Genomic DNA, 21307 nt, shown 5'->3' on the forward strand with positions numbered 1-21307 from the left:
CGTGACGGCACACCCCTTCCAGGAGTGTGTTTTCCTCAGCACCACATCAAAACAGAACTCTTCACTTGACCTCAAACACACAAGTTTTATGATACTGATTATGTATCACTTAGTGGAGATTATACATTCACCGCCCCCATGTCCAGATGAACTACTGTTAAACAAATGTCTTAAAAGTTATGGGAAAAAAGAACATTTTGTGACAGTGCATTACAAACATGTGATGTTCAGATGGAAGTTCTATTTGAGACGGCTGTGCAGAAGCAAACACACTCCAGAAGGGGGTCCGAGACTCAGAGTTAAATATGAAAATCTTGGGTTTCCTTATCCTCAGTTGTGATTAGTTCTAATATGTCAAGGGTGGTTGATGTCGCAAAAACATGCATTAAAACTAGAAATACCACAGAGCAGTTTACACACCAGAACAAAAACAAAAAATGCAGTCAATATGTGGACATGGCATGACCATGTTTACAAGTAGTTTGCAGCACATGGTATATCTCAATGCCAGTGTGTTTGATTTTGCCAAATAACCTTTTTGTACAACATTTTAATAGGAATACTACACTTTTAGCATATCATTTTCTTTTGCTGTATCATAGGAATACTACACTTTTAGCATATAATTGTCTTTTGCCGTATTGGGTCCAATGGCTGTTAAGTTTCCATTGATACCTGAACAAATACTTGATTTATAGAAAACACTATAGAGTAGATAAAGCCATTTTCAGGTTGACTGGGACATTAGCACTTTCCATCTGCCCTCCATTTTTCTTTTTTGCAAGAATACACGTGTGAATAAGGCCCCTTGATTTTAAGGCACTAGACTTCCATATAATTAAAACAAGTAACTGACCAGCATGTGGAGTTCTGCTTACCGGGAAGAAAGGCTTGGCTTGCCACTTTTGCTGCAGCTGGTATATATTCCTGGGCCATCATCAAAGAAACTTCCAAGTGCCAATTTCTGTCTGATCGATTCTCTTTCATTTTTCTGAGCCTGGAATACACAAAAAAACACTGCCATAAATACCCTGTCACTTCAAAACATTAATAGTTTTACTAGTTAGGCCAGCAAATAAATGCTCCACTAAAACTGTTAAAAAAAAAAAAAAACATCTCAGTGTCATCTTCTGATGAAGAAGCAGAGTCCCAAGCTTTGAAATTAAATACAGAAAATCCATACCAGACAACTCACATGGTGCCACCATGTTTTACACGGTATTGACTCCGTTCACATGCTCACCTGGGATGAGTCAATCTCACATGGTGGCTAGAAACCCCTGCACTGAGAGGGTTTTCAGTTTATCTTTAGAGGCTCTAAGCAACTGTTTTCAACTATGGGGTGTGAAAACACCCCCAAGTACCAGGTAGTAGCCTCAGCAAGTTTGGTGGGGGGCAGAAAGGCCCCTCAGGCCATTCTCGGCATAAAGCCACCCCTCTTTTGAAGGTCCCATCCCCTCCACACACAGTGCTATTTTTTTTTATTTGGCAGGTCAGAAAATCACCTTGATGTTGGTGCACGTGATGAATCATGGTGGGTGTCAACTTAAATATACTAGTTTTATTTACAGAAAGACAAATGTGCTTTATCACATCAAACGTCATGCAAGATACAATTAGCAGTGGGTTTTCTATAGAATCTGGGTAGCTCAATTTGGAACCATAAAGCCTAGTTTCTAATCCAATCTTGATTGCACCTGTGTAATCCTCGGAACATCAATTTATCACACTCTGCCGGAGGTCTCTTGTCTGCCAAAATGCATGCGGTTAAACAAACTATCACGAAATGAGATGCCTCATTTTCATTACCATAGAAGAGTCTATATGAGATTTACTTTGTATTCTAATCTTTTACAATGCTTCTCACTCTGAACTCCATTTTGGGAACTGTAGACCTGGAAACGATGGTGGGAAACATATGCTCATCTATAATATTGATCTATGCAAATACCCACAGTGGGATGTCAAACGTGCTAGGCATATTGCAGTCTTTTAAGTAAACTAGAAAGAAAGTTTCAAAGTAATTCTGGTTGCCCCCAGAGTTACAAAAGTGGATACTGTATTTTGGTTACCTTGATGTCCTTTCCACCCACTTCTTGATTTCTGCCTCTCATTTAGAACTGTGGAACCTACTGAGTTTCTGTTGGCTGAGACTGCTGGCTCCAGAAACCAAAGCACCTAAGACAAACTACCACAGAACCCCTAACTCCACAGCTTTACAACAAGGTGTTCTAGCATGATTTTTGACTTCTTCGGCCTGTCATGTTGTCCATTTGTAAGTTATGGTCTGTATTCAGCCAGGGCAGTCACAATTGAACTGGCATGGTTGTATGGTTTTGGAGATGTGCTCAAATAATTCTGGGTAACCTAGATGGTCAATGGCTTCAAGCATGGTTAGAGCTTTATTTGTAAAAGAATATGTTCTGGGGCCCAAAGCTGTAACCAGAACCCTGCAGCCAGTGCTATCAAATGTCAGGTGTGCTGGATATAAAGGATGTATGGAATTGATTCACCTCATGCCCCTTTCAACCACCACCGTACACTCTTTCAGGTTCTTCTTCATCCCTGCTTCCTGTCTTTGTCTCTCTTCTTTCTCTTCCTCCTTGTGTTTTTCTCTTTCGTGCTCTGGGTCAAGGTCTTGTGAGGACAAAGTAAGTGCTGGTGGGCCCCACCTCCTCAAATTAAGGTCTGACTGCAGGCTATTTGGGACTTGCATGAACGAACCATATAGGCCACAAATGTGTACCTCTTTTCATTGGCTCCTCGGGCACATTAGGTGTGCATATTAGTACATCCCTTCTTCACAAAGGGATAAACTAATGCACCACACATCCCTCCTGTTCTTCTACTGAAATATAGTGGCGACCCCTCAGGGAGCTACATAGTATTAGTTGCAGAATGAAATATATTAGGGCCACTACAGCTGAGAACATAGTGTAATCTTTGCAACCAAACTACAGTAACATTAGTAACTAGCAAACAATCAGTAGGAAAAAGGAAGCAACAATAGAAAACATATCTACCTAGTGCCATAAATAACCTGCCATCAGATGCTGTGGAGCGGTAGTTCTGGTGGAATTTACTGTCCTATGGCCTCACTTTTTGCCAGGATCAGTCTCCACAGCTGATCATCAGCTGTGGGATGCCAATGGTGCATATCTGTCACTGCCTCCAGTGCTCTAGTCCTAAAGGGCACAACAGGAAGACAGGCCTAGGTGTAACTGAGCAGTGCTGAAGGCTTTCTCAACTCCTAGGTGGCAAGGGGGCATGGTGATATGTTCTACGGTCATAAAACCCTCCCTGTAACAGGCATGTCATGGAGGAGGAAGGCACACGCTGCTCTGATGGATAAACAATGCAGGGCTCCCTCTCTTATTTCCTGGCCCTAGGTTTGTTTTACACTGGTTAGATGGTGAAAATATGCACCAATCCAGTTCAGTGTTAGGTAGGTGAGTCAATGATGAGGTGAACTGGATGCACAGAAGACTCATCCCTACATTGCTGCTGTGTTTATGAACGGACAACATAGGCAACCCTTCCAGTTCCTCTCCTGTTCAACCTTGGCAGCACACCGCTACCGCTGCGCCATATCAGAATTAGCAGTTAGAATCATTTCTTTGCCTCCTCTTTGCGGTGTATTTTACATTCCCATCATCTGGCACGAGTTGACTGCTTACGACCATATTGATGAGCACCTTGTTGGGACACTCAGGATTTCAATCCTGCAGTTGTAGTTAAGATTGGCATTTTGGTGTGAAGATTGGCTTTTTGATTGGCTGTTTAATGAGATACACTCAGCTTGTTGCTGGATGGTGCAGGAGATTTACACTGGCTCTGGGAGTATTTGAAAAATGAGATGACCTATGCAGGAATATACTGAACAAAACCAATCAAACAATGTTAAAATGGGTTTTGTTGGCATCATGGGGTACCGCTTCCGGGTAGTTGGCACAGCAGTGACTTTTCCTGTACCAAAGTGTTTAACATGCTTCATGAAGTCATTTGCTTCTGGTTATTTCTTATTAAAAAAATGTCAGGCGTGGACATGCTAATGACTATTAACATCAAGAAGTTCTTTAAAAAAAAACATCACAGAGCGCAAGCAAATATTTTTCGGACTGTTTTATCTTTTCCTTTAGGTAGAATGTGAAGCTCTAAGAGGAATCAATGCAGTAATTTCCGAGAATCTTACAGAACATATTTTCAGGAGTCACAGCAAAGTTATTGCAGAAATGTTCATGGTTTGTGTTGTTACCTATGGCCACTAGGGGCAGCACGAGACAAGGTATGCAAACCGAGCGTAGGATGGGAAATCCTCATGGCCTGAACTAGTTTCTGACATTTCTGATAGCCAAATGTAACTGATGTGTTACCGGTAGGGCGCACACATAAGTTGGCAAACAGTGAACATTTCTTAAGCTCTCATTAGGAGACAGGTGATTATCCTGACCCAAGATGCAATTCTTGTTTTTTTTGCCACTCACACAGACTTCACCAGAAGAACTGTGGCGAAACAGGCATGGCAACCAAGTCTGCAAACAAGGGAAGACCTGTGGAAATCAGTGCGGATTTTAAATAGCTGTTATTCCCCTTTCATAAAAAAATAATAATAATAAAACATGTGATGGGCACAGAATTCCACAGAGGTACCGTACCCTGCAGTATCTAACCATCGGGGTGGAGGAATATCAATGTTGTTTTCCCATACACTTTGCGATACTGGCCACAGAGGTTAACACGTGACATGGAAGTAGCTGCTTGGGGGTAACAGAGCGAAGCATCAATTACCTCTGAGTGATGGTTCGGTCCCTTTCCTAAAAATACTACAACCACTAATAACAAGGACACCACCAACTGCAAAACTGCTAACTACTACTAGCAATAACAACAGCAATAGAACCATCAATAGTACAATTAATACTACTAATAATAATAGCAATAAGGACAACAGCAATACTATTGACTACTACTTATACTACCAATAATAACAGCAGCAACACTAATAACTACTATTTCTGCTGCTAATACCAACAACAGCAATGGAGCTATCAATAGTAGTACTACTATCAATAACAAAAGCAGCAATACTATTAACTACTAATACTAATAACAGCAATACTACTACAATTTCTACTACTAATGGTAACATCAACCACAGCAAAGCAACTACTAATAAATTACAAAATCAATAATTGTTTTTTGTGTCACGGGACTGAAAATGAATGTGGGCCATTAACACTGGTTATTTACATCACTTTTGCTAATAAAGGCACATTCACACAATTTGTTACTATGGTGCAAAGGTCAAATTCAAGTTTAATACACAGTACGAAATCTGACAAGACAAAAACATGTTTCACTGCCTGATTGGTGGCATAAGCCAAATATGCAAATAGGCGGAGTGTTATATGCTATTACCATTATTGCGTGAGGAGGTCTGCAGTATGAATCACTTCAGGCTTCACCTCTGGTGAGTCATGGCCCCTCCCCACACTTGCCAACGACCAAAAATAGCATCTTACACTGTCTGCATCTGTATATATACTACGTAGAGTAGTCCCTACTACAATTTTGCCATTTCTAGGTACTGTAAATAAGAGCTGTAACTTGACTTAGTCCAGACAAATAGATACAGACAGGGCACAGGCAAAAATCAGAAAGTACCCCCTGTATTTGTTCATTCACTGTGTTTGCGAGCACCCCCAAAGTGACTGCAGGAGTAACTACATAAACTCAAAGCCATCGATTCATTTGCATTGGCACACTGAGTTGCTGTTTCCACCAAGGGTGGATAGGACTTGAGGTATGGGAGGCAGTATAACTTCACAAGTGTGTTTTCATTTCAAAATGAATCCTCCATCGTTTGAGTCCTGCTAGGTGATTTTTATGTAGTCGGCTCTAAGGCGTAATTGGATTCCCTGGAGCTTTCCTCATAACAACAAGTACATGAACAGACATGCAGGCGCATCCAGGGCAGACATCCTGCCTGGAAAAGTGAGGACCAGAGCCCCAAGCACCTCCTCCAAGCAAGAAGCGGAAGCCCTACAGTGACTGTGCTGGAACATTAGACTCCAGCCCTGGTAACATGGCAACATCTCACAGATCAGCCCAGCTGGGGATTCGAGGTACTTTGAAACATCTTTTCATGGTGCCTATAATTGGCTCTCCCTGGGTATGCTTGCAATGATTGTGAGACCACACTTAAAAAGGTGCATTTTATTTTCCTCCATAAAACACTGTTTTATTATTTAGCCAGAGTCTGGAAGCATTAACTCAAGTCTGTTAGTCCTAAATTTCCACTTTAAACTGCACACATACGCGTTTAGATAAGTATATAAGACAAAAATACATAGACAATATTTTCATATAAACTGTCAGCCGTAAAATGTTTTCACAATTCTTTTCTAAACATGCCATAATAGCAATATAAATTCCAATTGACTTATTTAACAATACATTAATCCTCAAGAAGCCCTTTTTTCTATTTTCTATGATTAAAGTTCTACACTAAAGCACATCAGTAATTGCTTTATTTTATTAATAAAATACCACTTCCGCGCTCCTGCCACTCCTCATCTCGGTAAATCATAGAAGATATTATTTAATACATAAAGGGATAAAGTACCCCATTCCGTACATTAGACAGATATTGCAAGTCAACGAGGAGTTCCATAACCATACAGCACAACGAGGCCGAAAGCCAAGTACCTTTATAAGGTTGAGGAATTATGCAGTAACTTGCAATATCCTTATCGTGTCCCCCACTGGGTACTTTATCCCATATAATACATGGTCAAACCATCACCTTTCCCATACACCAATTAAAACTTTGGCATGTAGCTCTTTCATATGAAAGACCGAACATGTTTGCAAACATGAAGAACAAAAATAAAACCTCTTGTGTAAAATTAAACACATAAAAAACCTGTTAGATATTTGTTGCAAACATATATTAGAAACAGCTCAACATGTCAGTTTAAAAATAAAATAAAATGCACTGGCTTGGGATGTGTAGCAACATGCAGAAAGGTTCTAACATTTTTCTAAGGGGTGCAAAAACTAAACATAATCTCTCTGCTTCTCACTGTAAGCTATTAAAATGGAGCAGAAGGAAGAAAAGCAATGTTCAGGTTTTGTTGCTTTAAACAGCTGCTTCAAGTGTGCTCTGTGACTTAACTAACCTGCCTTTCACTTTGGCTGCTAGCTCTGGTAAGAAGGCATTGTGGCCTCAGAACTCAACTGTAATAAATTATAATAGTCAAATTCTGACATCTTTTCCTTGTAATCAGCGACTTATTAAGTCACTTAGTATAAAGAAATTCGAGACGCGCATTTATACAGGGATTACAGAATCCTATGCAATATAATGGGATTCAATTTACCATTCTCAGCAGGATAGAAGGATATGTTGGCCTTGCTGAGATTCAAACGTGTGTACTAAAGACAAATCACAGAATGTTTGCGTGAAGAATGTACTCACTGAACCATTTCACCAGCTAAATGTTTTCAGTGAGCTGAAAAACGAGCTAAACTTTCAATTAAAACAAAAAAATGCAAGATCAAATGACATAATTCATCAATTTGTTACGAGTCAGCCGGCTACAGGTGCAGAGATATCGGGGGGGGGGGGCAGGAATTAAAAATGATTGGCCAGTATCTCTGCGCCAGAGCCCAGCCATTACCAATGTTTTCTAGAAATAGGGAATGACTGCTTGGACTTGGAGTCACACAAACGTTTTTCACCATTTTGGTGAACAAAAAATGCTGCATCCATAAATCTACTACCTTCCTAGTTCCCCTAGCTTCCTTTCAACTCCTCTTGCTAATTACCCGCGATTGACATTGGACGTTAACCCGTTAGACAAATATATAACTTCAGCCTCTCCCGGTCACCGTACAATGATATGCCACTAATTCTGTATATCACAAACATTCCTAATGCTTTTTACACCCAATTTGCCAGCATGGCAAATGCTAAGAATGATCCAAGCATGCAATATCTGTAGGAAAAACAACCACACATTTAATGTGGGCGAGGGAGATGGACTTTCTCAAAGGTGGACATGATTTTCTTGATGGGAGAAAAAAAAAAAAAAAAAAAAATATTCGTTCATGTAACCCTCAGCACTTATGGATGTTGATTCCCTGCAAAACAGAAATTCTACAGGTTTTAAGTGCAAAAGAGGGAGAATACAAATAGACTGATATGACCTCAGTAGAGTACATACAAAATGTTTAGGGGATTTTCAGTGAATCCTCTCCGATGTACACTGAATAGTCAGTAATCTGTGCTCCGTTCATCTTTGGCAGGAACAATAATTACTAAAGAAAATCCACTGACAAACGTTTTTGAGGCATAAATGTTATGTTTTTTTCGTTGAATAATGTAAAAAATACAGGTAGTGCCATCATGCATTTAAAAACAAAATCTGGCGAGGCACTGAAGGAAATGGGCATGGGCTTAGCCAGAAACCAAAAAGCAGGCATGCACGAACAATTATTAAAAGTATATAAAAAATGGGGGGGGGGATCATCAGGCATCATTGTACTACAGACATAGTTAATTCTTAGAAGTCTATGTTGAAGTTGAGTGCATGCTAACTCCTCACTACATAAATAAGACTCCCGATCAGCTGGATGGAATATAAAAGCCAAACAATAATTCATACGGAGCACAAAAAGCAATCTGAATGAGCAGAATTTGCAATTATTCCAAATGACTCCAAATCGGATGAAAGGAGCATATCTGTGTGAAATCCCTGGATCCTCAAATGATGCTGTGAAATCCCCATGGGTTATTAAATAGTGCCTAATGAAGGGATTTGCAGTTGTATTTTTAAACTGCTTCCAATTATTTCGAACGTTAAAACGTGAACCTTATTTTTATGATGATAACTAAAACTAATTGGAATACACGAATTCATGCTACAGTAAGATTTTCTATTCAATGGAAAGAGAGGGGCAGGAAGTTTAAGTCCTGTTCCGGTGCTGAGATCTAACAATAATTGCCTGGTGGTTGCAGCACAGGAGGCGGGAGGTGGCCGGAGGTTCTGTGTGCCCAGCCTTTGCCTTTGGAAAGCCTGCTTTTTAGACTGGCTCGGATTCGCTTCCGGGAAAAGCCTGATTACCTTCCTGTTCCTTAAATGAAAACATCCTGCCTCTGTAGTCCTGTTCTGGCTTCCCCTACTCGGTATCAGATCGACTCTCTTTCCATTAAACAGAGGCATAGACACAATTCGATTAGTGGCTGGGGCTTGATAACTAATCTAAAAATATGTGATTAAAGAGCCATCACTAGCTAGTTCTAAAAATTAAAATACCCTTGACTTATGAATGCAGAAAATCTATTACATTTGTAGAACTTCTATATTAACCAATTACACAAGCAAGGGTCCAATCATATATTTTCAGAGTCTGTGAATTAGAATTGACTTTACACTTGAATTTTGTTTTGTACATTCTTATGTTAACCTGTTGTGCTCAAAGATCATTAAAAATCTCCTTCCTCCTACTGATAGAGAAACACTTCAAAACATAGTTCTCCGTGTTGCGATGTCAGGTTGCCTTGACACTGAGTTTTTCTTCCACCAATCTGACACCAGTTAACAATATATCTCCTCCACCCACCCGTTTTTAGGGTAGCAAAGCAAACCTTTAGCTGTCCTGTGTAGGTTCTGGAGTGTGACTGGCAGTTGCCCTGATAGGGATAGATCTGTGACCCGGAAGCAGTCGTTCACGCTTCCGCGCTTGCTCACAAATATTCGTTTGCATACAGAGTGGAAGGTGTGTTGGGAGAATGATGTAGGTGGATTCTGGTATTCTATACGTAAGGGTGTGGGTGGCATGGTGGGGAGTAGGGACAGTAGTAGGATGATAAAACAACTTATTTAAAAAAAAAGCTATTAGGCAGGAAGCTTTGAGGTAAGGTGGATGGGATCATGCGTTTTCACATTGAGGTGCAGAAAGAAAATACTTGTAGATGGATGGAATGGGACACCAGGTACTCATTGGCTCTGTGAAGTAGATCAGAGGGTGTGGGGACCGATCAAATGTACAGAAGAAGACCATGTGCGTAGTAGGCACCAAAACTGTGGCAGGGCTTATGTGTGAGTGTGGCAAGTAAAATACAGCCATTGTCCACCACCACAGTCCACCACCTGCCCTTGCATCACTGTCTCATATGGCTACACGTGGGAATGGTCGTCAAGAGGGTGATGTGCCATAACATTTCAGAATGTTAGGACCATCAATAAACAATTATTTTCCACACAAGGCACTCGTGATGTGCCATGGCTAAGTTTCGACTTTTAGTGCATAAAGGCTGTGCAATCTCAAGGCAATATCCCTGGTTACTTAACAGTAATTGAGAGAAGACTAAAGCATCTTTTTTTTTTTTTTTTTTAACAGATTTCATTAAGTTTCAGATACAAACGTTACAACCCACTCACAGGTTCCTCTTGTCAGTCGTGCCCCACTGCAATAGACATTGTCAATGGCTTGTACAGGATGATGAATATCTGGCATAGCATTACATTTAACACTTAACATAAACGGTGGTTACTTCGTACCTAGTTATTGCACACGGTCTCTTATTTTCCAGATCTTTCTCGCCATTATATATGGTCCAGCGGGTATTTCACTGTGACCTCATCTTTCGGCCCCTCCTCCAAGTGCTCCAGCTCACACACCAGTGTGCCCCAAGCCCGCGCCCTCTCCGGTGGTCCCCAGCCTCTGCGCGCTTCCCTGTGCCGGGAAGACTAAAGCACCATGATCGATTAAGCAATCTGATCCCCTTGGTGGGAAACATTCACCTTTTGGTTGGTACTAGCCACCAACAATTACTTAATCAATCAGCTTCATCCCAATTATGATTTCCCTTGTACGCCCTGTTATGCTCTCTTTCTATTATACCAAATCAAAACTATAGGCTTCTATCTCTCGCTTAAAGCCTCTGCTAAGGTTCCATAGCCTTCCATACCCCATCACTTACTTTGATTTCAAAAATATTGTATTTTTTGACAAATTTGACCATTTAAATTATGAGAGATTGTGGGGTCAAACCCTGCTACACTTAATAACAGACAAACACAGTGATGTGGGGAATTTAAAAAAAGGAGAAAACATTCTAGATGATCACATCCACTGCCTCTAGCTTCATGATCACAGCCCCTCCATTTCTATCACATTTCTACTTCTCAAATGATCCACTCTAGTTCCCTCATTCACACCGACGTTCAGAATGATGGACAATGTTCTTATCATTCGGGAGTTTTAATTGCACAATGTAACGGTACAAAAGGGCTATTAATTTAAAACTGAAGTATATTTTGAAAGTTGGAAATAAAAGGGAGGCACATTAATATTATTCTTCACAAAAATTTGAAGGTATGGGTTTAAGGAAAAAGGGGGGGATAGTTGAATGGACTTTGCATTAAGTTTAGTTTTGTAAATACATAGCTACTCTGCCCTGCAACAGTTACTGAAACACATATAAAGGATATGTGCCCCAAATACCGTCAAGGGATTGCAGAACCATGCCTGATTAGAAAGACAATTGATACTGTATAATATGGCACCGATCGAGGGCTAAAAAGAGAATATTAGGTAAATAAAGTTTCTTTCTTTTACCATTTAATGCAGGCCTTTTATCATAATAAAATGTAGAATTTGTAGTGTTGCAATAAGGTGTCCCCAGGCTCAGTTTTAAAGTGCCCTAAATAACAGTGTTACTATCCATACTCAATGGTCATCTTGTTATCAGCGCCAGGAGGATGACAGGCTATCACAACATGTTAGAATTCAGTCCTGGGACTGCAGTTGTCCCACCGATATTCACAGATGGTGCTTAGCTCACTGAGATATCGTCCCAGCTTTAGATAAACAGTTATTACGGTGTCAAGCGAGATATGTAGCAGTAAGCAGTGTAAACACTGCTCAATCCTGAAGCAAGGGGAAGGCATTTAAGGGTTAATCAATATTTTACCTTTCATGATCTAGGGCCACAAACCTCACAGAATTCGCCTATACGTTAAATGTGTATGACACGCCGATACGTTATTTAAATATATTTATACACAAACTTTAATGAGAAAAAATAATGACGGGAAAACTATTTGGGGAATACTGATGGACTGCTTCGATATTAGTTATAGCGTTTGCAATTGAACCTTGTTTTTTGTAGTTTAGTCAAACTGGCATCTTTAATTGTGCTAATAAAAAAGCCCCTCTCCTGGTCTTCTAGTTATATTATGCAGAAGAAAGGATGGCAATGTAAGCTTTCATTATCCCCTTAATCACATCCCCCGATTTATAAGCTTTCTCTCATTTTGACCTGGAGAGATTAAAAACAAGAAGAAAAAATATTTTGGAAGAGTGGCCTTGTAATCAAGTGTATGGTTAGAACATGGAATCTGAAACATAATCAAATGTCTCAACTTAAAAATTTCCATTTGGAAAGGATTTATTCAAAATCTATTTATATACTGTGAAACCTGTGCAAGTCTTAAACAATGGCCGCATAATCTCTTTAGTTATTCGTGGGATCCAACCCGGGGGACAGCAATGCTGTATTCTGAAGCAATTACAATAATCCCTCTGCTGCAGTGAAAGCTTTAAGCTACCTCTTGGAGCATCACTAATGGCCATGCTCCCAGGGGCGCAAAAATCTCAGGTTTTAATACCCTCATGCAGAAGAAGCTTTTGAAACGGACTTGTACAAATTTACTTTGCCACTCATTTCCGAATTTGGAACCTAGCATCTACGGTTTGTCTGTATAAAAAACTTTCACTGGCAGTGATAGCGCCGGTGAAGTCATGAGTGCGTCTTCTATAGGAAAAATATTTTTTGTATTCTTAATAACTTTTGATTCTGATTGATGAATCTACACAAAAGTATGTTTTAAAAAAAAAAAAAAAAAGTTCACCCACCTTAGGTCCTATACAGCAAGATATTTGGAGATCCATCACCGTGGCCAAGAAAAAAAAAGACGGTCTCAAAAGTGTAATTTGCCATTTCAATTCCCGGGGGATTTTTGCTATTTGATAGAGAAAAAATGGTTGAAACAAGGTACACCCAAATTAGCACAAAGTAAGTGCTTTACCCAAGGAAATGTCTTTTTTAAGTTTAGTGTAAACCCTTCTGCTAGTTTGAGAAAATAGGATTTTAAAGAGGACCGTGGGTTGGACATGAGGGCATTAAATTTTAGAAAAAGATAGACTATAGTTTGACAGATAAGGATAAGGATCTGCAGATATCAGTAGATCCAAGAAAAAAAAAATACATACATATATATGTATACATACATATATATATATATATACATATATATATATATATATACACACACACATATAATCTGTCCTGGTGGCAGTCGCCACTAGGTAGTTATGGTTAGGTCTGCTTTTCCATAGAAAGGGCATATCCTGGTTTGCTAATAACTTTGGCCCCTTTTGACGAACCTACACAATACTTTCCAAAACAAAGTTCTGCCACCTCAGCTCCTTCCTGGAAAGTTTCAGGGTGATCCGTCAAGCTGGGGCTGAGAAAAACAAAGGTATTCCAAAACACAAAATCCACATTCATCTTCCATAGACTTATTTAAGACAGGATACAGCAAAAACTGCTAAATGGAATTACACCATGCATGGCAGAAAACTAGATCTTGGTCCGCAGACTGCGCTTTCTGTCATTTGGTGTAAATCCGTTTGGTAGTATTTAAGAAATTAAGTTTGAAAAATAGTTGTGTATCTGGATGGTTGGGCCTGCAAGAGACTCCAGCAAGACCTGCGAAATCGAACACTCTGATTGGCTGAGTGTTGGAAGATTAGAAATTAAATGGCTGCTATTACTGTTTACTGAGAAATATTACAGATGCTGTGGAAATAAAGTAAAAAGGCTATATAAGTGGGCAGGAGAAATGTGTCATGTGTCCCAAGGTCTGGAGACGAGATCTCTAAGGCTTAACTATTTTGATTAAAATAAATGTAAGTTGTTTTTTAAAAATAAATGATGATCTTACCGTACTCCTACTTTTTGTAGCAGTTACATCTCTTCCTTCCAGTTGTAACTTAATGGAAGTTAGACAAGTGTAAGTTACTCTCATTTATAAGCATGTCATTTGAAAGTCTATATATATATATATATATATTTTTATAAATCAGGCCATTAGATATTTTAAAATAAAAATAGCGCATTCCCTTTGCCCCACATTCTTCCTGTAGTCCGGAAAGGAACTTGCAGTTTTGCATGTTGCACTGCATTACTTTAGCAACAATCACACAAACATGGGGAAACTGCTTAAAACGTAAAGTCAATATTTTTCAGTTAATTATTTTTAACTAAAAAACATGTATGTACTACCTTTATCCATAAATATGTGAAACGGAATAACCCTCTTCTGAAAGTGTATTTCATATAATAATAAACAAATCCGATTTAATTGAAATTATTTCAAAGTAAAGTGTCCTAAGATTCAAAAGTTTATTTTAGGTGCAAAGAGAAAATCATTACTTGGGAAATTCCTCTGTGGCTACATCTAATCAAGACAGCCAACTCAGGATATTTTATTTTCATAACGCTTCATTAAGATAAAAACTTGAGGTGAAAGTTTTCAACCTTCAGTACACGCAATGGCAGTGTCTAGGGAACTGTATTTCCCCATTAACAGACCACAAACTCATAACAGAGGGTACATGGTGTAACACAGCTCCATTGCAAAGACCATACTAGTGCATGCTAATTAATAAAGAAAGAACTTCAACATACGAATAAGTAAATCACCCTTAATAAAGAACTTCTACCTACCAAATAGGAAATGACAGCTAGATGACAATTTGCTGTAAATCTTTGGATTATTACCATTCAACCCAGTAAAGAGACTTGTGACTACAGACAGATCACAGTACAACAGGCTTTGAATTCCAAATACTTTTGACATTGTAAAGGCACAAAACCTAACTGGCAGGCATTGATTGAATCAAGTTAGAGCTGCTTTGCACTGGCGGAACTAGAATAAAGAAGCACCTTTTTATAATCTATGGGATTTTTATAATAAACATGTTTTAGGTACAATATGCTATTCTGTTTGTGTTAGTGTGAGAACCTCTTCCTCATATGATAACCTTTAACTGGAAAAGGAAACAGTCACAACAATTTTGTCGACATCAAGAACGTTGGTGTACAAACTGCACTATTCCTCACATGCCAAAGTGTTGCTTCTTTCTAATTCTGACATTAGCACAGACCTTTTGATTTTAGTAAAATCATATGTATACTTGCATATAATATGGGCTTTCAGCCAGCTCTCTTCATCCACTGGTTTGTTATTGTGCCATTCACATTTTGAATCCACCAACTACAGCATACAGCATTCGGTAATGAGTCCGCACAATTCAGCCACTGGCTAACTTGACCGTGAGTCATGGCATTCTGCACCTTCCCAAAGAGCACATCCACACAAAGTTGTACCTTTCATTGTCTTGGACCACTATGGCAAAGTGTGATTTTTTAGATCATTATATGTGCGTGCTTTCAGCTTTTTATGTTGTTAATTTGATGAGTGGCCAGTAGGTTCCCCCAAAAATAAAGTTTTGCAAAAACCATGAAAAAACAAAAATTAACAATGCTGAAAGGCAGGCAACCAACAGGAGACTTATTGACGTGTCTAAGGCTTGTTTAAACACATGTGCATTATTTTGAGAAGGGCTGGCTCTAGTGTGATGCAACTGGTGCCACCGCACCGGGTGCTGACTTTGGGAGAGGCGCCGTGTTTGCAAGTATATTATAGTTTTGAAAGCTCTTGATGCAGCATTCCCTGCCTCCAGCAAGTTTAAGGCAACGATAACAATGTCAAGATAACTCCTGTGATTAATGTTCTGCCTGAAGAGAGTTTGGAGTTTTCTCTAGTGGAAGTTTTAAGGTAGTGAAGTGGTTAATATGCTTCCTGCAAAGAACATGTACCATGCAGATCTCAAAGTGTATGTATGCAAATAGGTCAGTGGGTTACTGCTGTTGAGAGTTCCTTTTGTTACTTACCATTTATAAGATAAAATCCTAAAACAGAACAGTGAGCTGTTAACTGTCAAAGAACTGCGTGCATTCTGCAAGATATGGATTAAAGCATTATGATTTTTCCCCCAGTCTTTCATTATCCTAATGTTGCACGACAGGGGTAATTTGGGTATAAATCACTTATTATTATTAAAGAGAACCCCCAACAATGGTGTTACAGTTTAAATCCTGGGCTTGTGCTTCTCCAGAGCAAGCACTCTTAAACTAAGCTACCTCCAGTATGGATTACATGTGACTCTTAACATCGTTTAGTGCTCTGTCGTATGTAACATTTCTTATACACTGATTTTCACACGTATGATTTATCGGCTTTACGTAATGTGTGTGCCATGTAAAGTGGTCGGACGCCCTACACTGGAATGAGTGGCAATACAAAACCAATTAAATGCGTCTAAAAGGGAGTGGCTATGGAGACTTGAGGGGCTCTGTCAAGGGTGGTAGCGGGGGAATCCACGGTGGAGGTGGTCACTTGGAGTGCCAACAAACATTGTCACACAGGGCGCCGCTAGCCCTGATTTTGAGATGGCAAAATTAATTTTGATCGGAGAGCATTTTATTTACAGTCAACGGACACCAGTATATATCAGGCTCCTCTCTGAAACACTGTTGGTCAATTTATTATACATATTCAAAAGGGCAGAGAAGTGGTCACCGACATACCACTAAACAGCATAGCTAGTGCAGAAAAGGGAATGGTGGCAATCATTTCCTTCCTGGGAACCGAGTTCTGGCCGTCTCTTTTCACCCCCCACCCCACCACCGCTGGTACTTTATCTTCTTGACCCTGTGAAACCTACATGTATATCTCTTTGAACTTATGCGTTTATTACCTATACTGTTGTGAAGCGCTCTGATACCCTCGGGTCTTGCCAGCGCTACAGAAAACTATCTAAATAAAATAAAAAAACCTTATAAGTGAATGAAGGATCTCACCATGCTTTGGGACAAGGTGATGCTGTTCATCCACTGATGAAACATTTTTCTGACAGCACAGATCCCAGCCCCCCCAAAGGCAGGCTCCCAGGCCGAGGCTCGGAAGCACCTTCGGAGCCAAGGGCAACCTTCGGGAAGGGATGCGAAGCTGATGAAATAAAATGCAACACCACAGCAACGTCTGAATGCATGAGTAAGTCCGGAAAAAAAGAAAAGGACACATACATGAAACATTGAAAACTGTAAATCTTGTTCTTAATTAAGCCACTCGGTAAAATGAGCTTAGAATAGCCGGTTGTTAAATATTGAATAAAATGTATTGGTCGACCTGCTGCTAGCTTAAGTTGTTGGGTAGCTGAGACTTAGATGCATTTCTACTCGGCGGGAAAATTGCCACATTTTTAAAAAGGGAATGACGAAATTTCACATTGTCACGAACTCTGGAGCATTTCCGAAGATTAGAGGGTTTTGTAGGGAAAACTAAAATATACCATTCCAGAGGTAGACACTGGACATACCACACTCCAAGCAATTGCACACACTGATCAGTGTTATTTAATGCAAAATAAAGCATCAGTAGTTATTAAAATATGAATAAATATGTTCAATGCAAGAAATTCAAACTGCAAAAAAAAACCGTGCATGATTTTCGAAAGAGCGTTCATCGAATATGACCTACTTTGCCATAGAGATAATCGACAGAATGCTGCATTAAAAAGCTCTCGGATGCCTGGGGAGGCAAGACAAGCAAGTATTGGCAATCTCTTTGAAATTTAGGTTTGGGTGAAACGATATTTGCAAGTTAAAGTCATACAGAAGAAATGGCCTATGGACAGCCTGACGAATGCTTCTTTCTCACAAAGAGAGGAGGCTGCGCAGGGCTGTCCATGCTGTATCTAAACTTTATACTGTTCAAGTTTGGGGAATATCTTTTCAGTGATCAAAAGCCAAAATAAACAAGCATTTGCAATGCAGTGGGTCGCACATTGGCTCGAATTAGAGATATTAGCGTTGTAAACTCCTAACCAGACTTTTCTTGCCACATAAATTGAAAATATAAGGCAAAACAGTTTCAAATAAGCGAGCCGACTGACAGCGCCATGGCCGCTATGAGCCACAGTGTGAAGAGACCCACAAAAGGAATAAGAAGTTCGCTTGCAGTCAAACTTATCGGCAAAAGTGCAATTAGCCATGTAACCGGCGTGATGGCCAAGGCGGTAACAAAACCTCCCCAAGGAGGGACAAATGTAAACCATTCACCAATGTCAAAGGATTTTTGAAGGGTAAGCCCACGAACGAGTGGTAGTGATAGGCGTGTGAGGTGGGTGTTGTTAAAAACCCAAATACATACCAACACGTCAGAAAAGCAGCGTTTGTGTGCTGCTATGCTCGACCTAAAAAATGGCACTATTGAGGGGGAAGTGGGTGCGGGGTACAGGATGCCAGAAAAGTTGTGCAGGGAGCTCCAGCACAGGGCGCAGACAGAACCAATGTAGGCTCCACTGGGAGAGGTGCTTTCTCTGGGTGAGCAGTAGTGGTGCAGGAGCAAACCAAGTCTACTTACCAGGTTGCAGCAGTGCTAAGCTTCCTTCTTTGTAAAAGAGGAACTGCAGGGTGGTAGCAGAGCAAGCTTTGCTCCCTCACACAAAAGGTACAACTCAGCCAGTGTGGGGGCCAGCTTGAGAAGGTCTGCCAGTGATGCAAAAGCATTGCAAGCTACCTTTCCTTCGTACACCATGGTAGCAAGAGTACAGTTCTCATTATTCCACAGAACCTCAACAACTATGTTGACTATACGTTGACAAAAGAAATGGCCAAAGAGGGACCAGCCACTGGTGCAAGGACTCATGGGGAAAACGATCCACAAGGAAGTGGCTTGTTTGTAACATAGGGGTTGCTCAGCTGACCAACTGGATCCTTTTCTCATAGAACACACTGGCGGTGGGGTTCATGCAGGAGGAATGGAAGCAGAGGTAGGCAGCAAGTGGAAGGGGACGGCACATCGAGGGCACGATCTGGAAATTCAAAATGAGAAAATGATTCTGATTAGGAAGCTGGTGCTCACGGGTGATGGGAAGAAGGTCCTACAGGGAGGTAATGCCCTGGTGATTTGGGAAATACTTGCTTTCACAAAGGCTGTAGCAGCAAGGAGATGAAGGGGGCATTTGCAAGGGGTTGGGACACAGGCACCACACTAGCACAACTGCTTGATTGCTCAGGCTTTGTGAGAAACAGCACCAGTATCATATACCACACACTTCTATTCATGAGTAGGCTACCAATTCAACGCAGAATTAAGGTCATGGGCCATGCCTGGAAACACGTTGCTGTTCCCATGAACCTACATAGCATCTATCATACTGCTACAAACATGACTGATGAATTGTGATAATCAGGGACTATATTACACATGCTCTCCATGTGCTCTGGTTAAAATCCCTAGACTATTCTTGCTTTCAGCATTGCTTCCAGGCTAACCTAATTCCTTTCTCCTGGACGTTTAATGATTCATCTCATTTATGATACTGTCCTCCAGGTACACAGATGAGTTTTTTTTTTAGCATATACCCTTGGCATCTTCAGCGTTTGGGTTGATGACTTCCCACAGTAACTGGTGGAAAACACACACAATCTTGGCTTTGTCCAACCGATATCTATTCCCAGTCAGGCAGCAAGGCACACACCTCAACATTCACAACCCCAAATTGAAGTCTTGTTTCTAGTAAAGATCATGCCATCATTCTTGTCTTCATGCTGAGGAAGTTCAGACAAAAGCCTTTGCTAATAACCTATGGCTAACACTCACTGGAAACCTGAACCCTGTCCCACTGACATCCTTTTCTACATCCACCCTACAGTTGACATAGCATTTTCAGTGCACCCTCAGACATCCCATCATGTACAAATGCAGCAACAATTACCACAAGACCTGGCAAAGTAACCTTCACTCTGGCTTTGCGACCACCTCAATGTAACTGAGTTAAATCAGGCCTGATCACAGAACAACTGGCCTGCCAGAGGTCTGGCTGTGGTTTCAAACCAGTCATCAGCTACAAGATGAAGACATACTTCTGCCTTCATACAACATATTGCAATTATTCTCAATGTCTCCCTCACCTGCAGTGGAGCTCAGCAGGAATTGAAACAGCCACCTCCACACCACTGCAAAAATATCAATGTTGTTACGATGACCTGGACAATTAACCAGACGAGTCACAGCTTCCCAACCTTTGAAATGCCCCCCAAAAAAACTAGCAAACATTGGTGAAGAAATTCCCTTCATGGACCAGGGTCTGGCCTGAACCTAGAGGTCTTAAGGGCATTGAACCATGATGACTACATAACTCTCTTCCATGGACTGCTACATGTCTAGAAAATACATGCAAAGTCTTATGTTTCAAATCATTCCCCTCATGCAGCTTCTTTTGGGAATGTGCTACTGTTTCCCACTTCAATTTTTCCCAACCTAAACTTTCAGGACTAATTCACTATCTGGGTAGCTTATTCCCTTAACAGTTGTAATTTACCTTGCAGGCCAACAACATGGCCAATAATGTGTTTTTCTTTCATTTACTATGTTACCAGATCACCACAGTTTCGTCACAATACCAAATTACTACAGTAGTGTTTATGATGGCCACACAACCAAAACCCTAAACCAGCTCCTGTGAACAAAGAATTATACAGACCCAGAAAATGTCAGACTGTTGTACGATGCATGATTTGAATCTGCTCCACAGCGATTGGTAAATCAGACGGTAAGATTTAAAGCATTTTGTACACAAGCCCTAGTCCTAACATACTACCCTCTAAAATGTGCTATCACTCCTCAATTTAGGATGATTTTTTAATCCTTATGAAATCACCATCCTGTGGCACACTGACTTGAGACAGATTTTGGTCAGTTCCACAAATAACTGCACATGAATTCCTTCTACAAAGCATCTGGATTCACATCCACTGTGCAACTGATAACTTATTCTACCTAAATGTATGCAATGTTAAAAGAAGTGTGGAAAGTGAATTGCTACTCGTGTGTACATAGGCAGATGGAAACTACCTTGTGAGCGGTTGCCTAACATCCATTGCATTACCTTGGTTTCTCCCATAACATTGTTGTTGGGGTCCCCTCTGTCCCAATATAACTAAAAAAAAATCTACATATTGCAGCATTGTACACATATGTAAATCCCAACTACACACTTACATTAGAAACTGATTCAGCATCAGAGATCCAGCATAGGGTTCATATGCATACATCACAACTTTACCCAGGCATAAGTTTTGGTAATCTTCCCCCCTCCC

The 21307-nt window shown here is 40.3% G+C and overlaps 1 protein-coding gene across 5 annotated transcripts in view; it reads right to left on the bottom strand.

Annotated features, from left to right (window-relative positions):
- SCHIP1 (schwannomin interacting protein 1) overlaps positions 1-21307 on the bottom strand; it is a 343356-nt gene that overhangs the window by 32567 nt on the left and 289482 nt on the right. For all 5 annotated transcript variants that reach the window (XM_069213261.1, XM_069213262.1, XM_069213264.1 and 2 more), the window contains one exon: positions 879-997. In XM_069213261.1, the coding sequence (XP_069069362.1) occupies positions 879-997 (119 nt within the window). The remainder of the gene's footprint in view (positions 1-878; positions 998-21307) is intronic.

Source organism: Pleurodeles waltl, chromosome 11, assembly GCF_031143425.1.
Source record: "Pleurodeles waltl isolate 20211129_DDA chromosome 11, aPleWal1.hap1.20221129, whole genome shotgun sequence".
NCBI lineage: Eukaryota > Metazoa > Chordata > Amphibia > Caudata > Salamandridae > Pleurodeles > Pleurodeles waltl.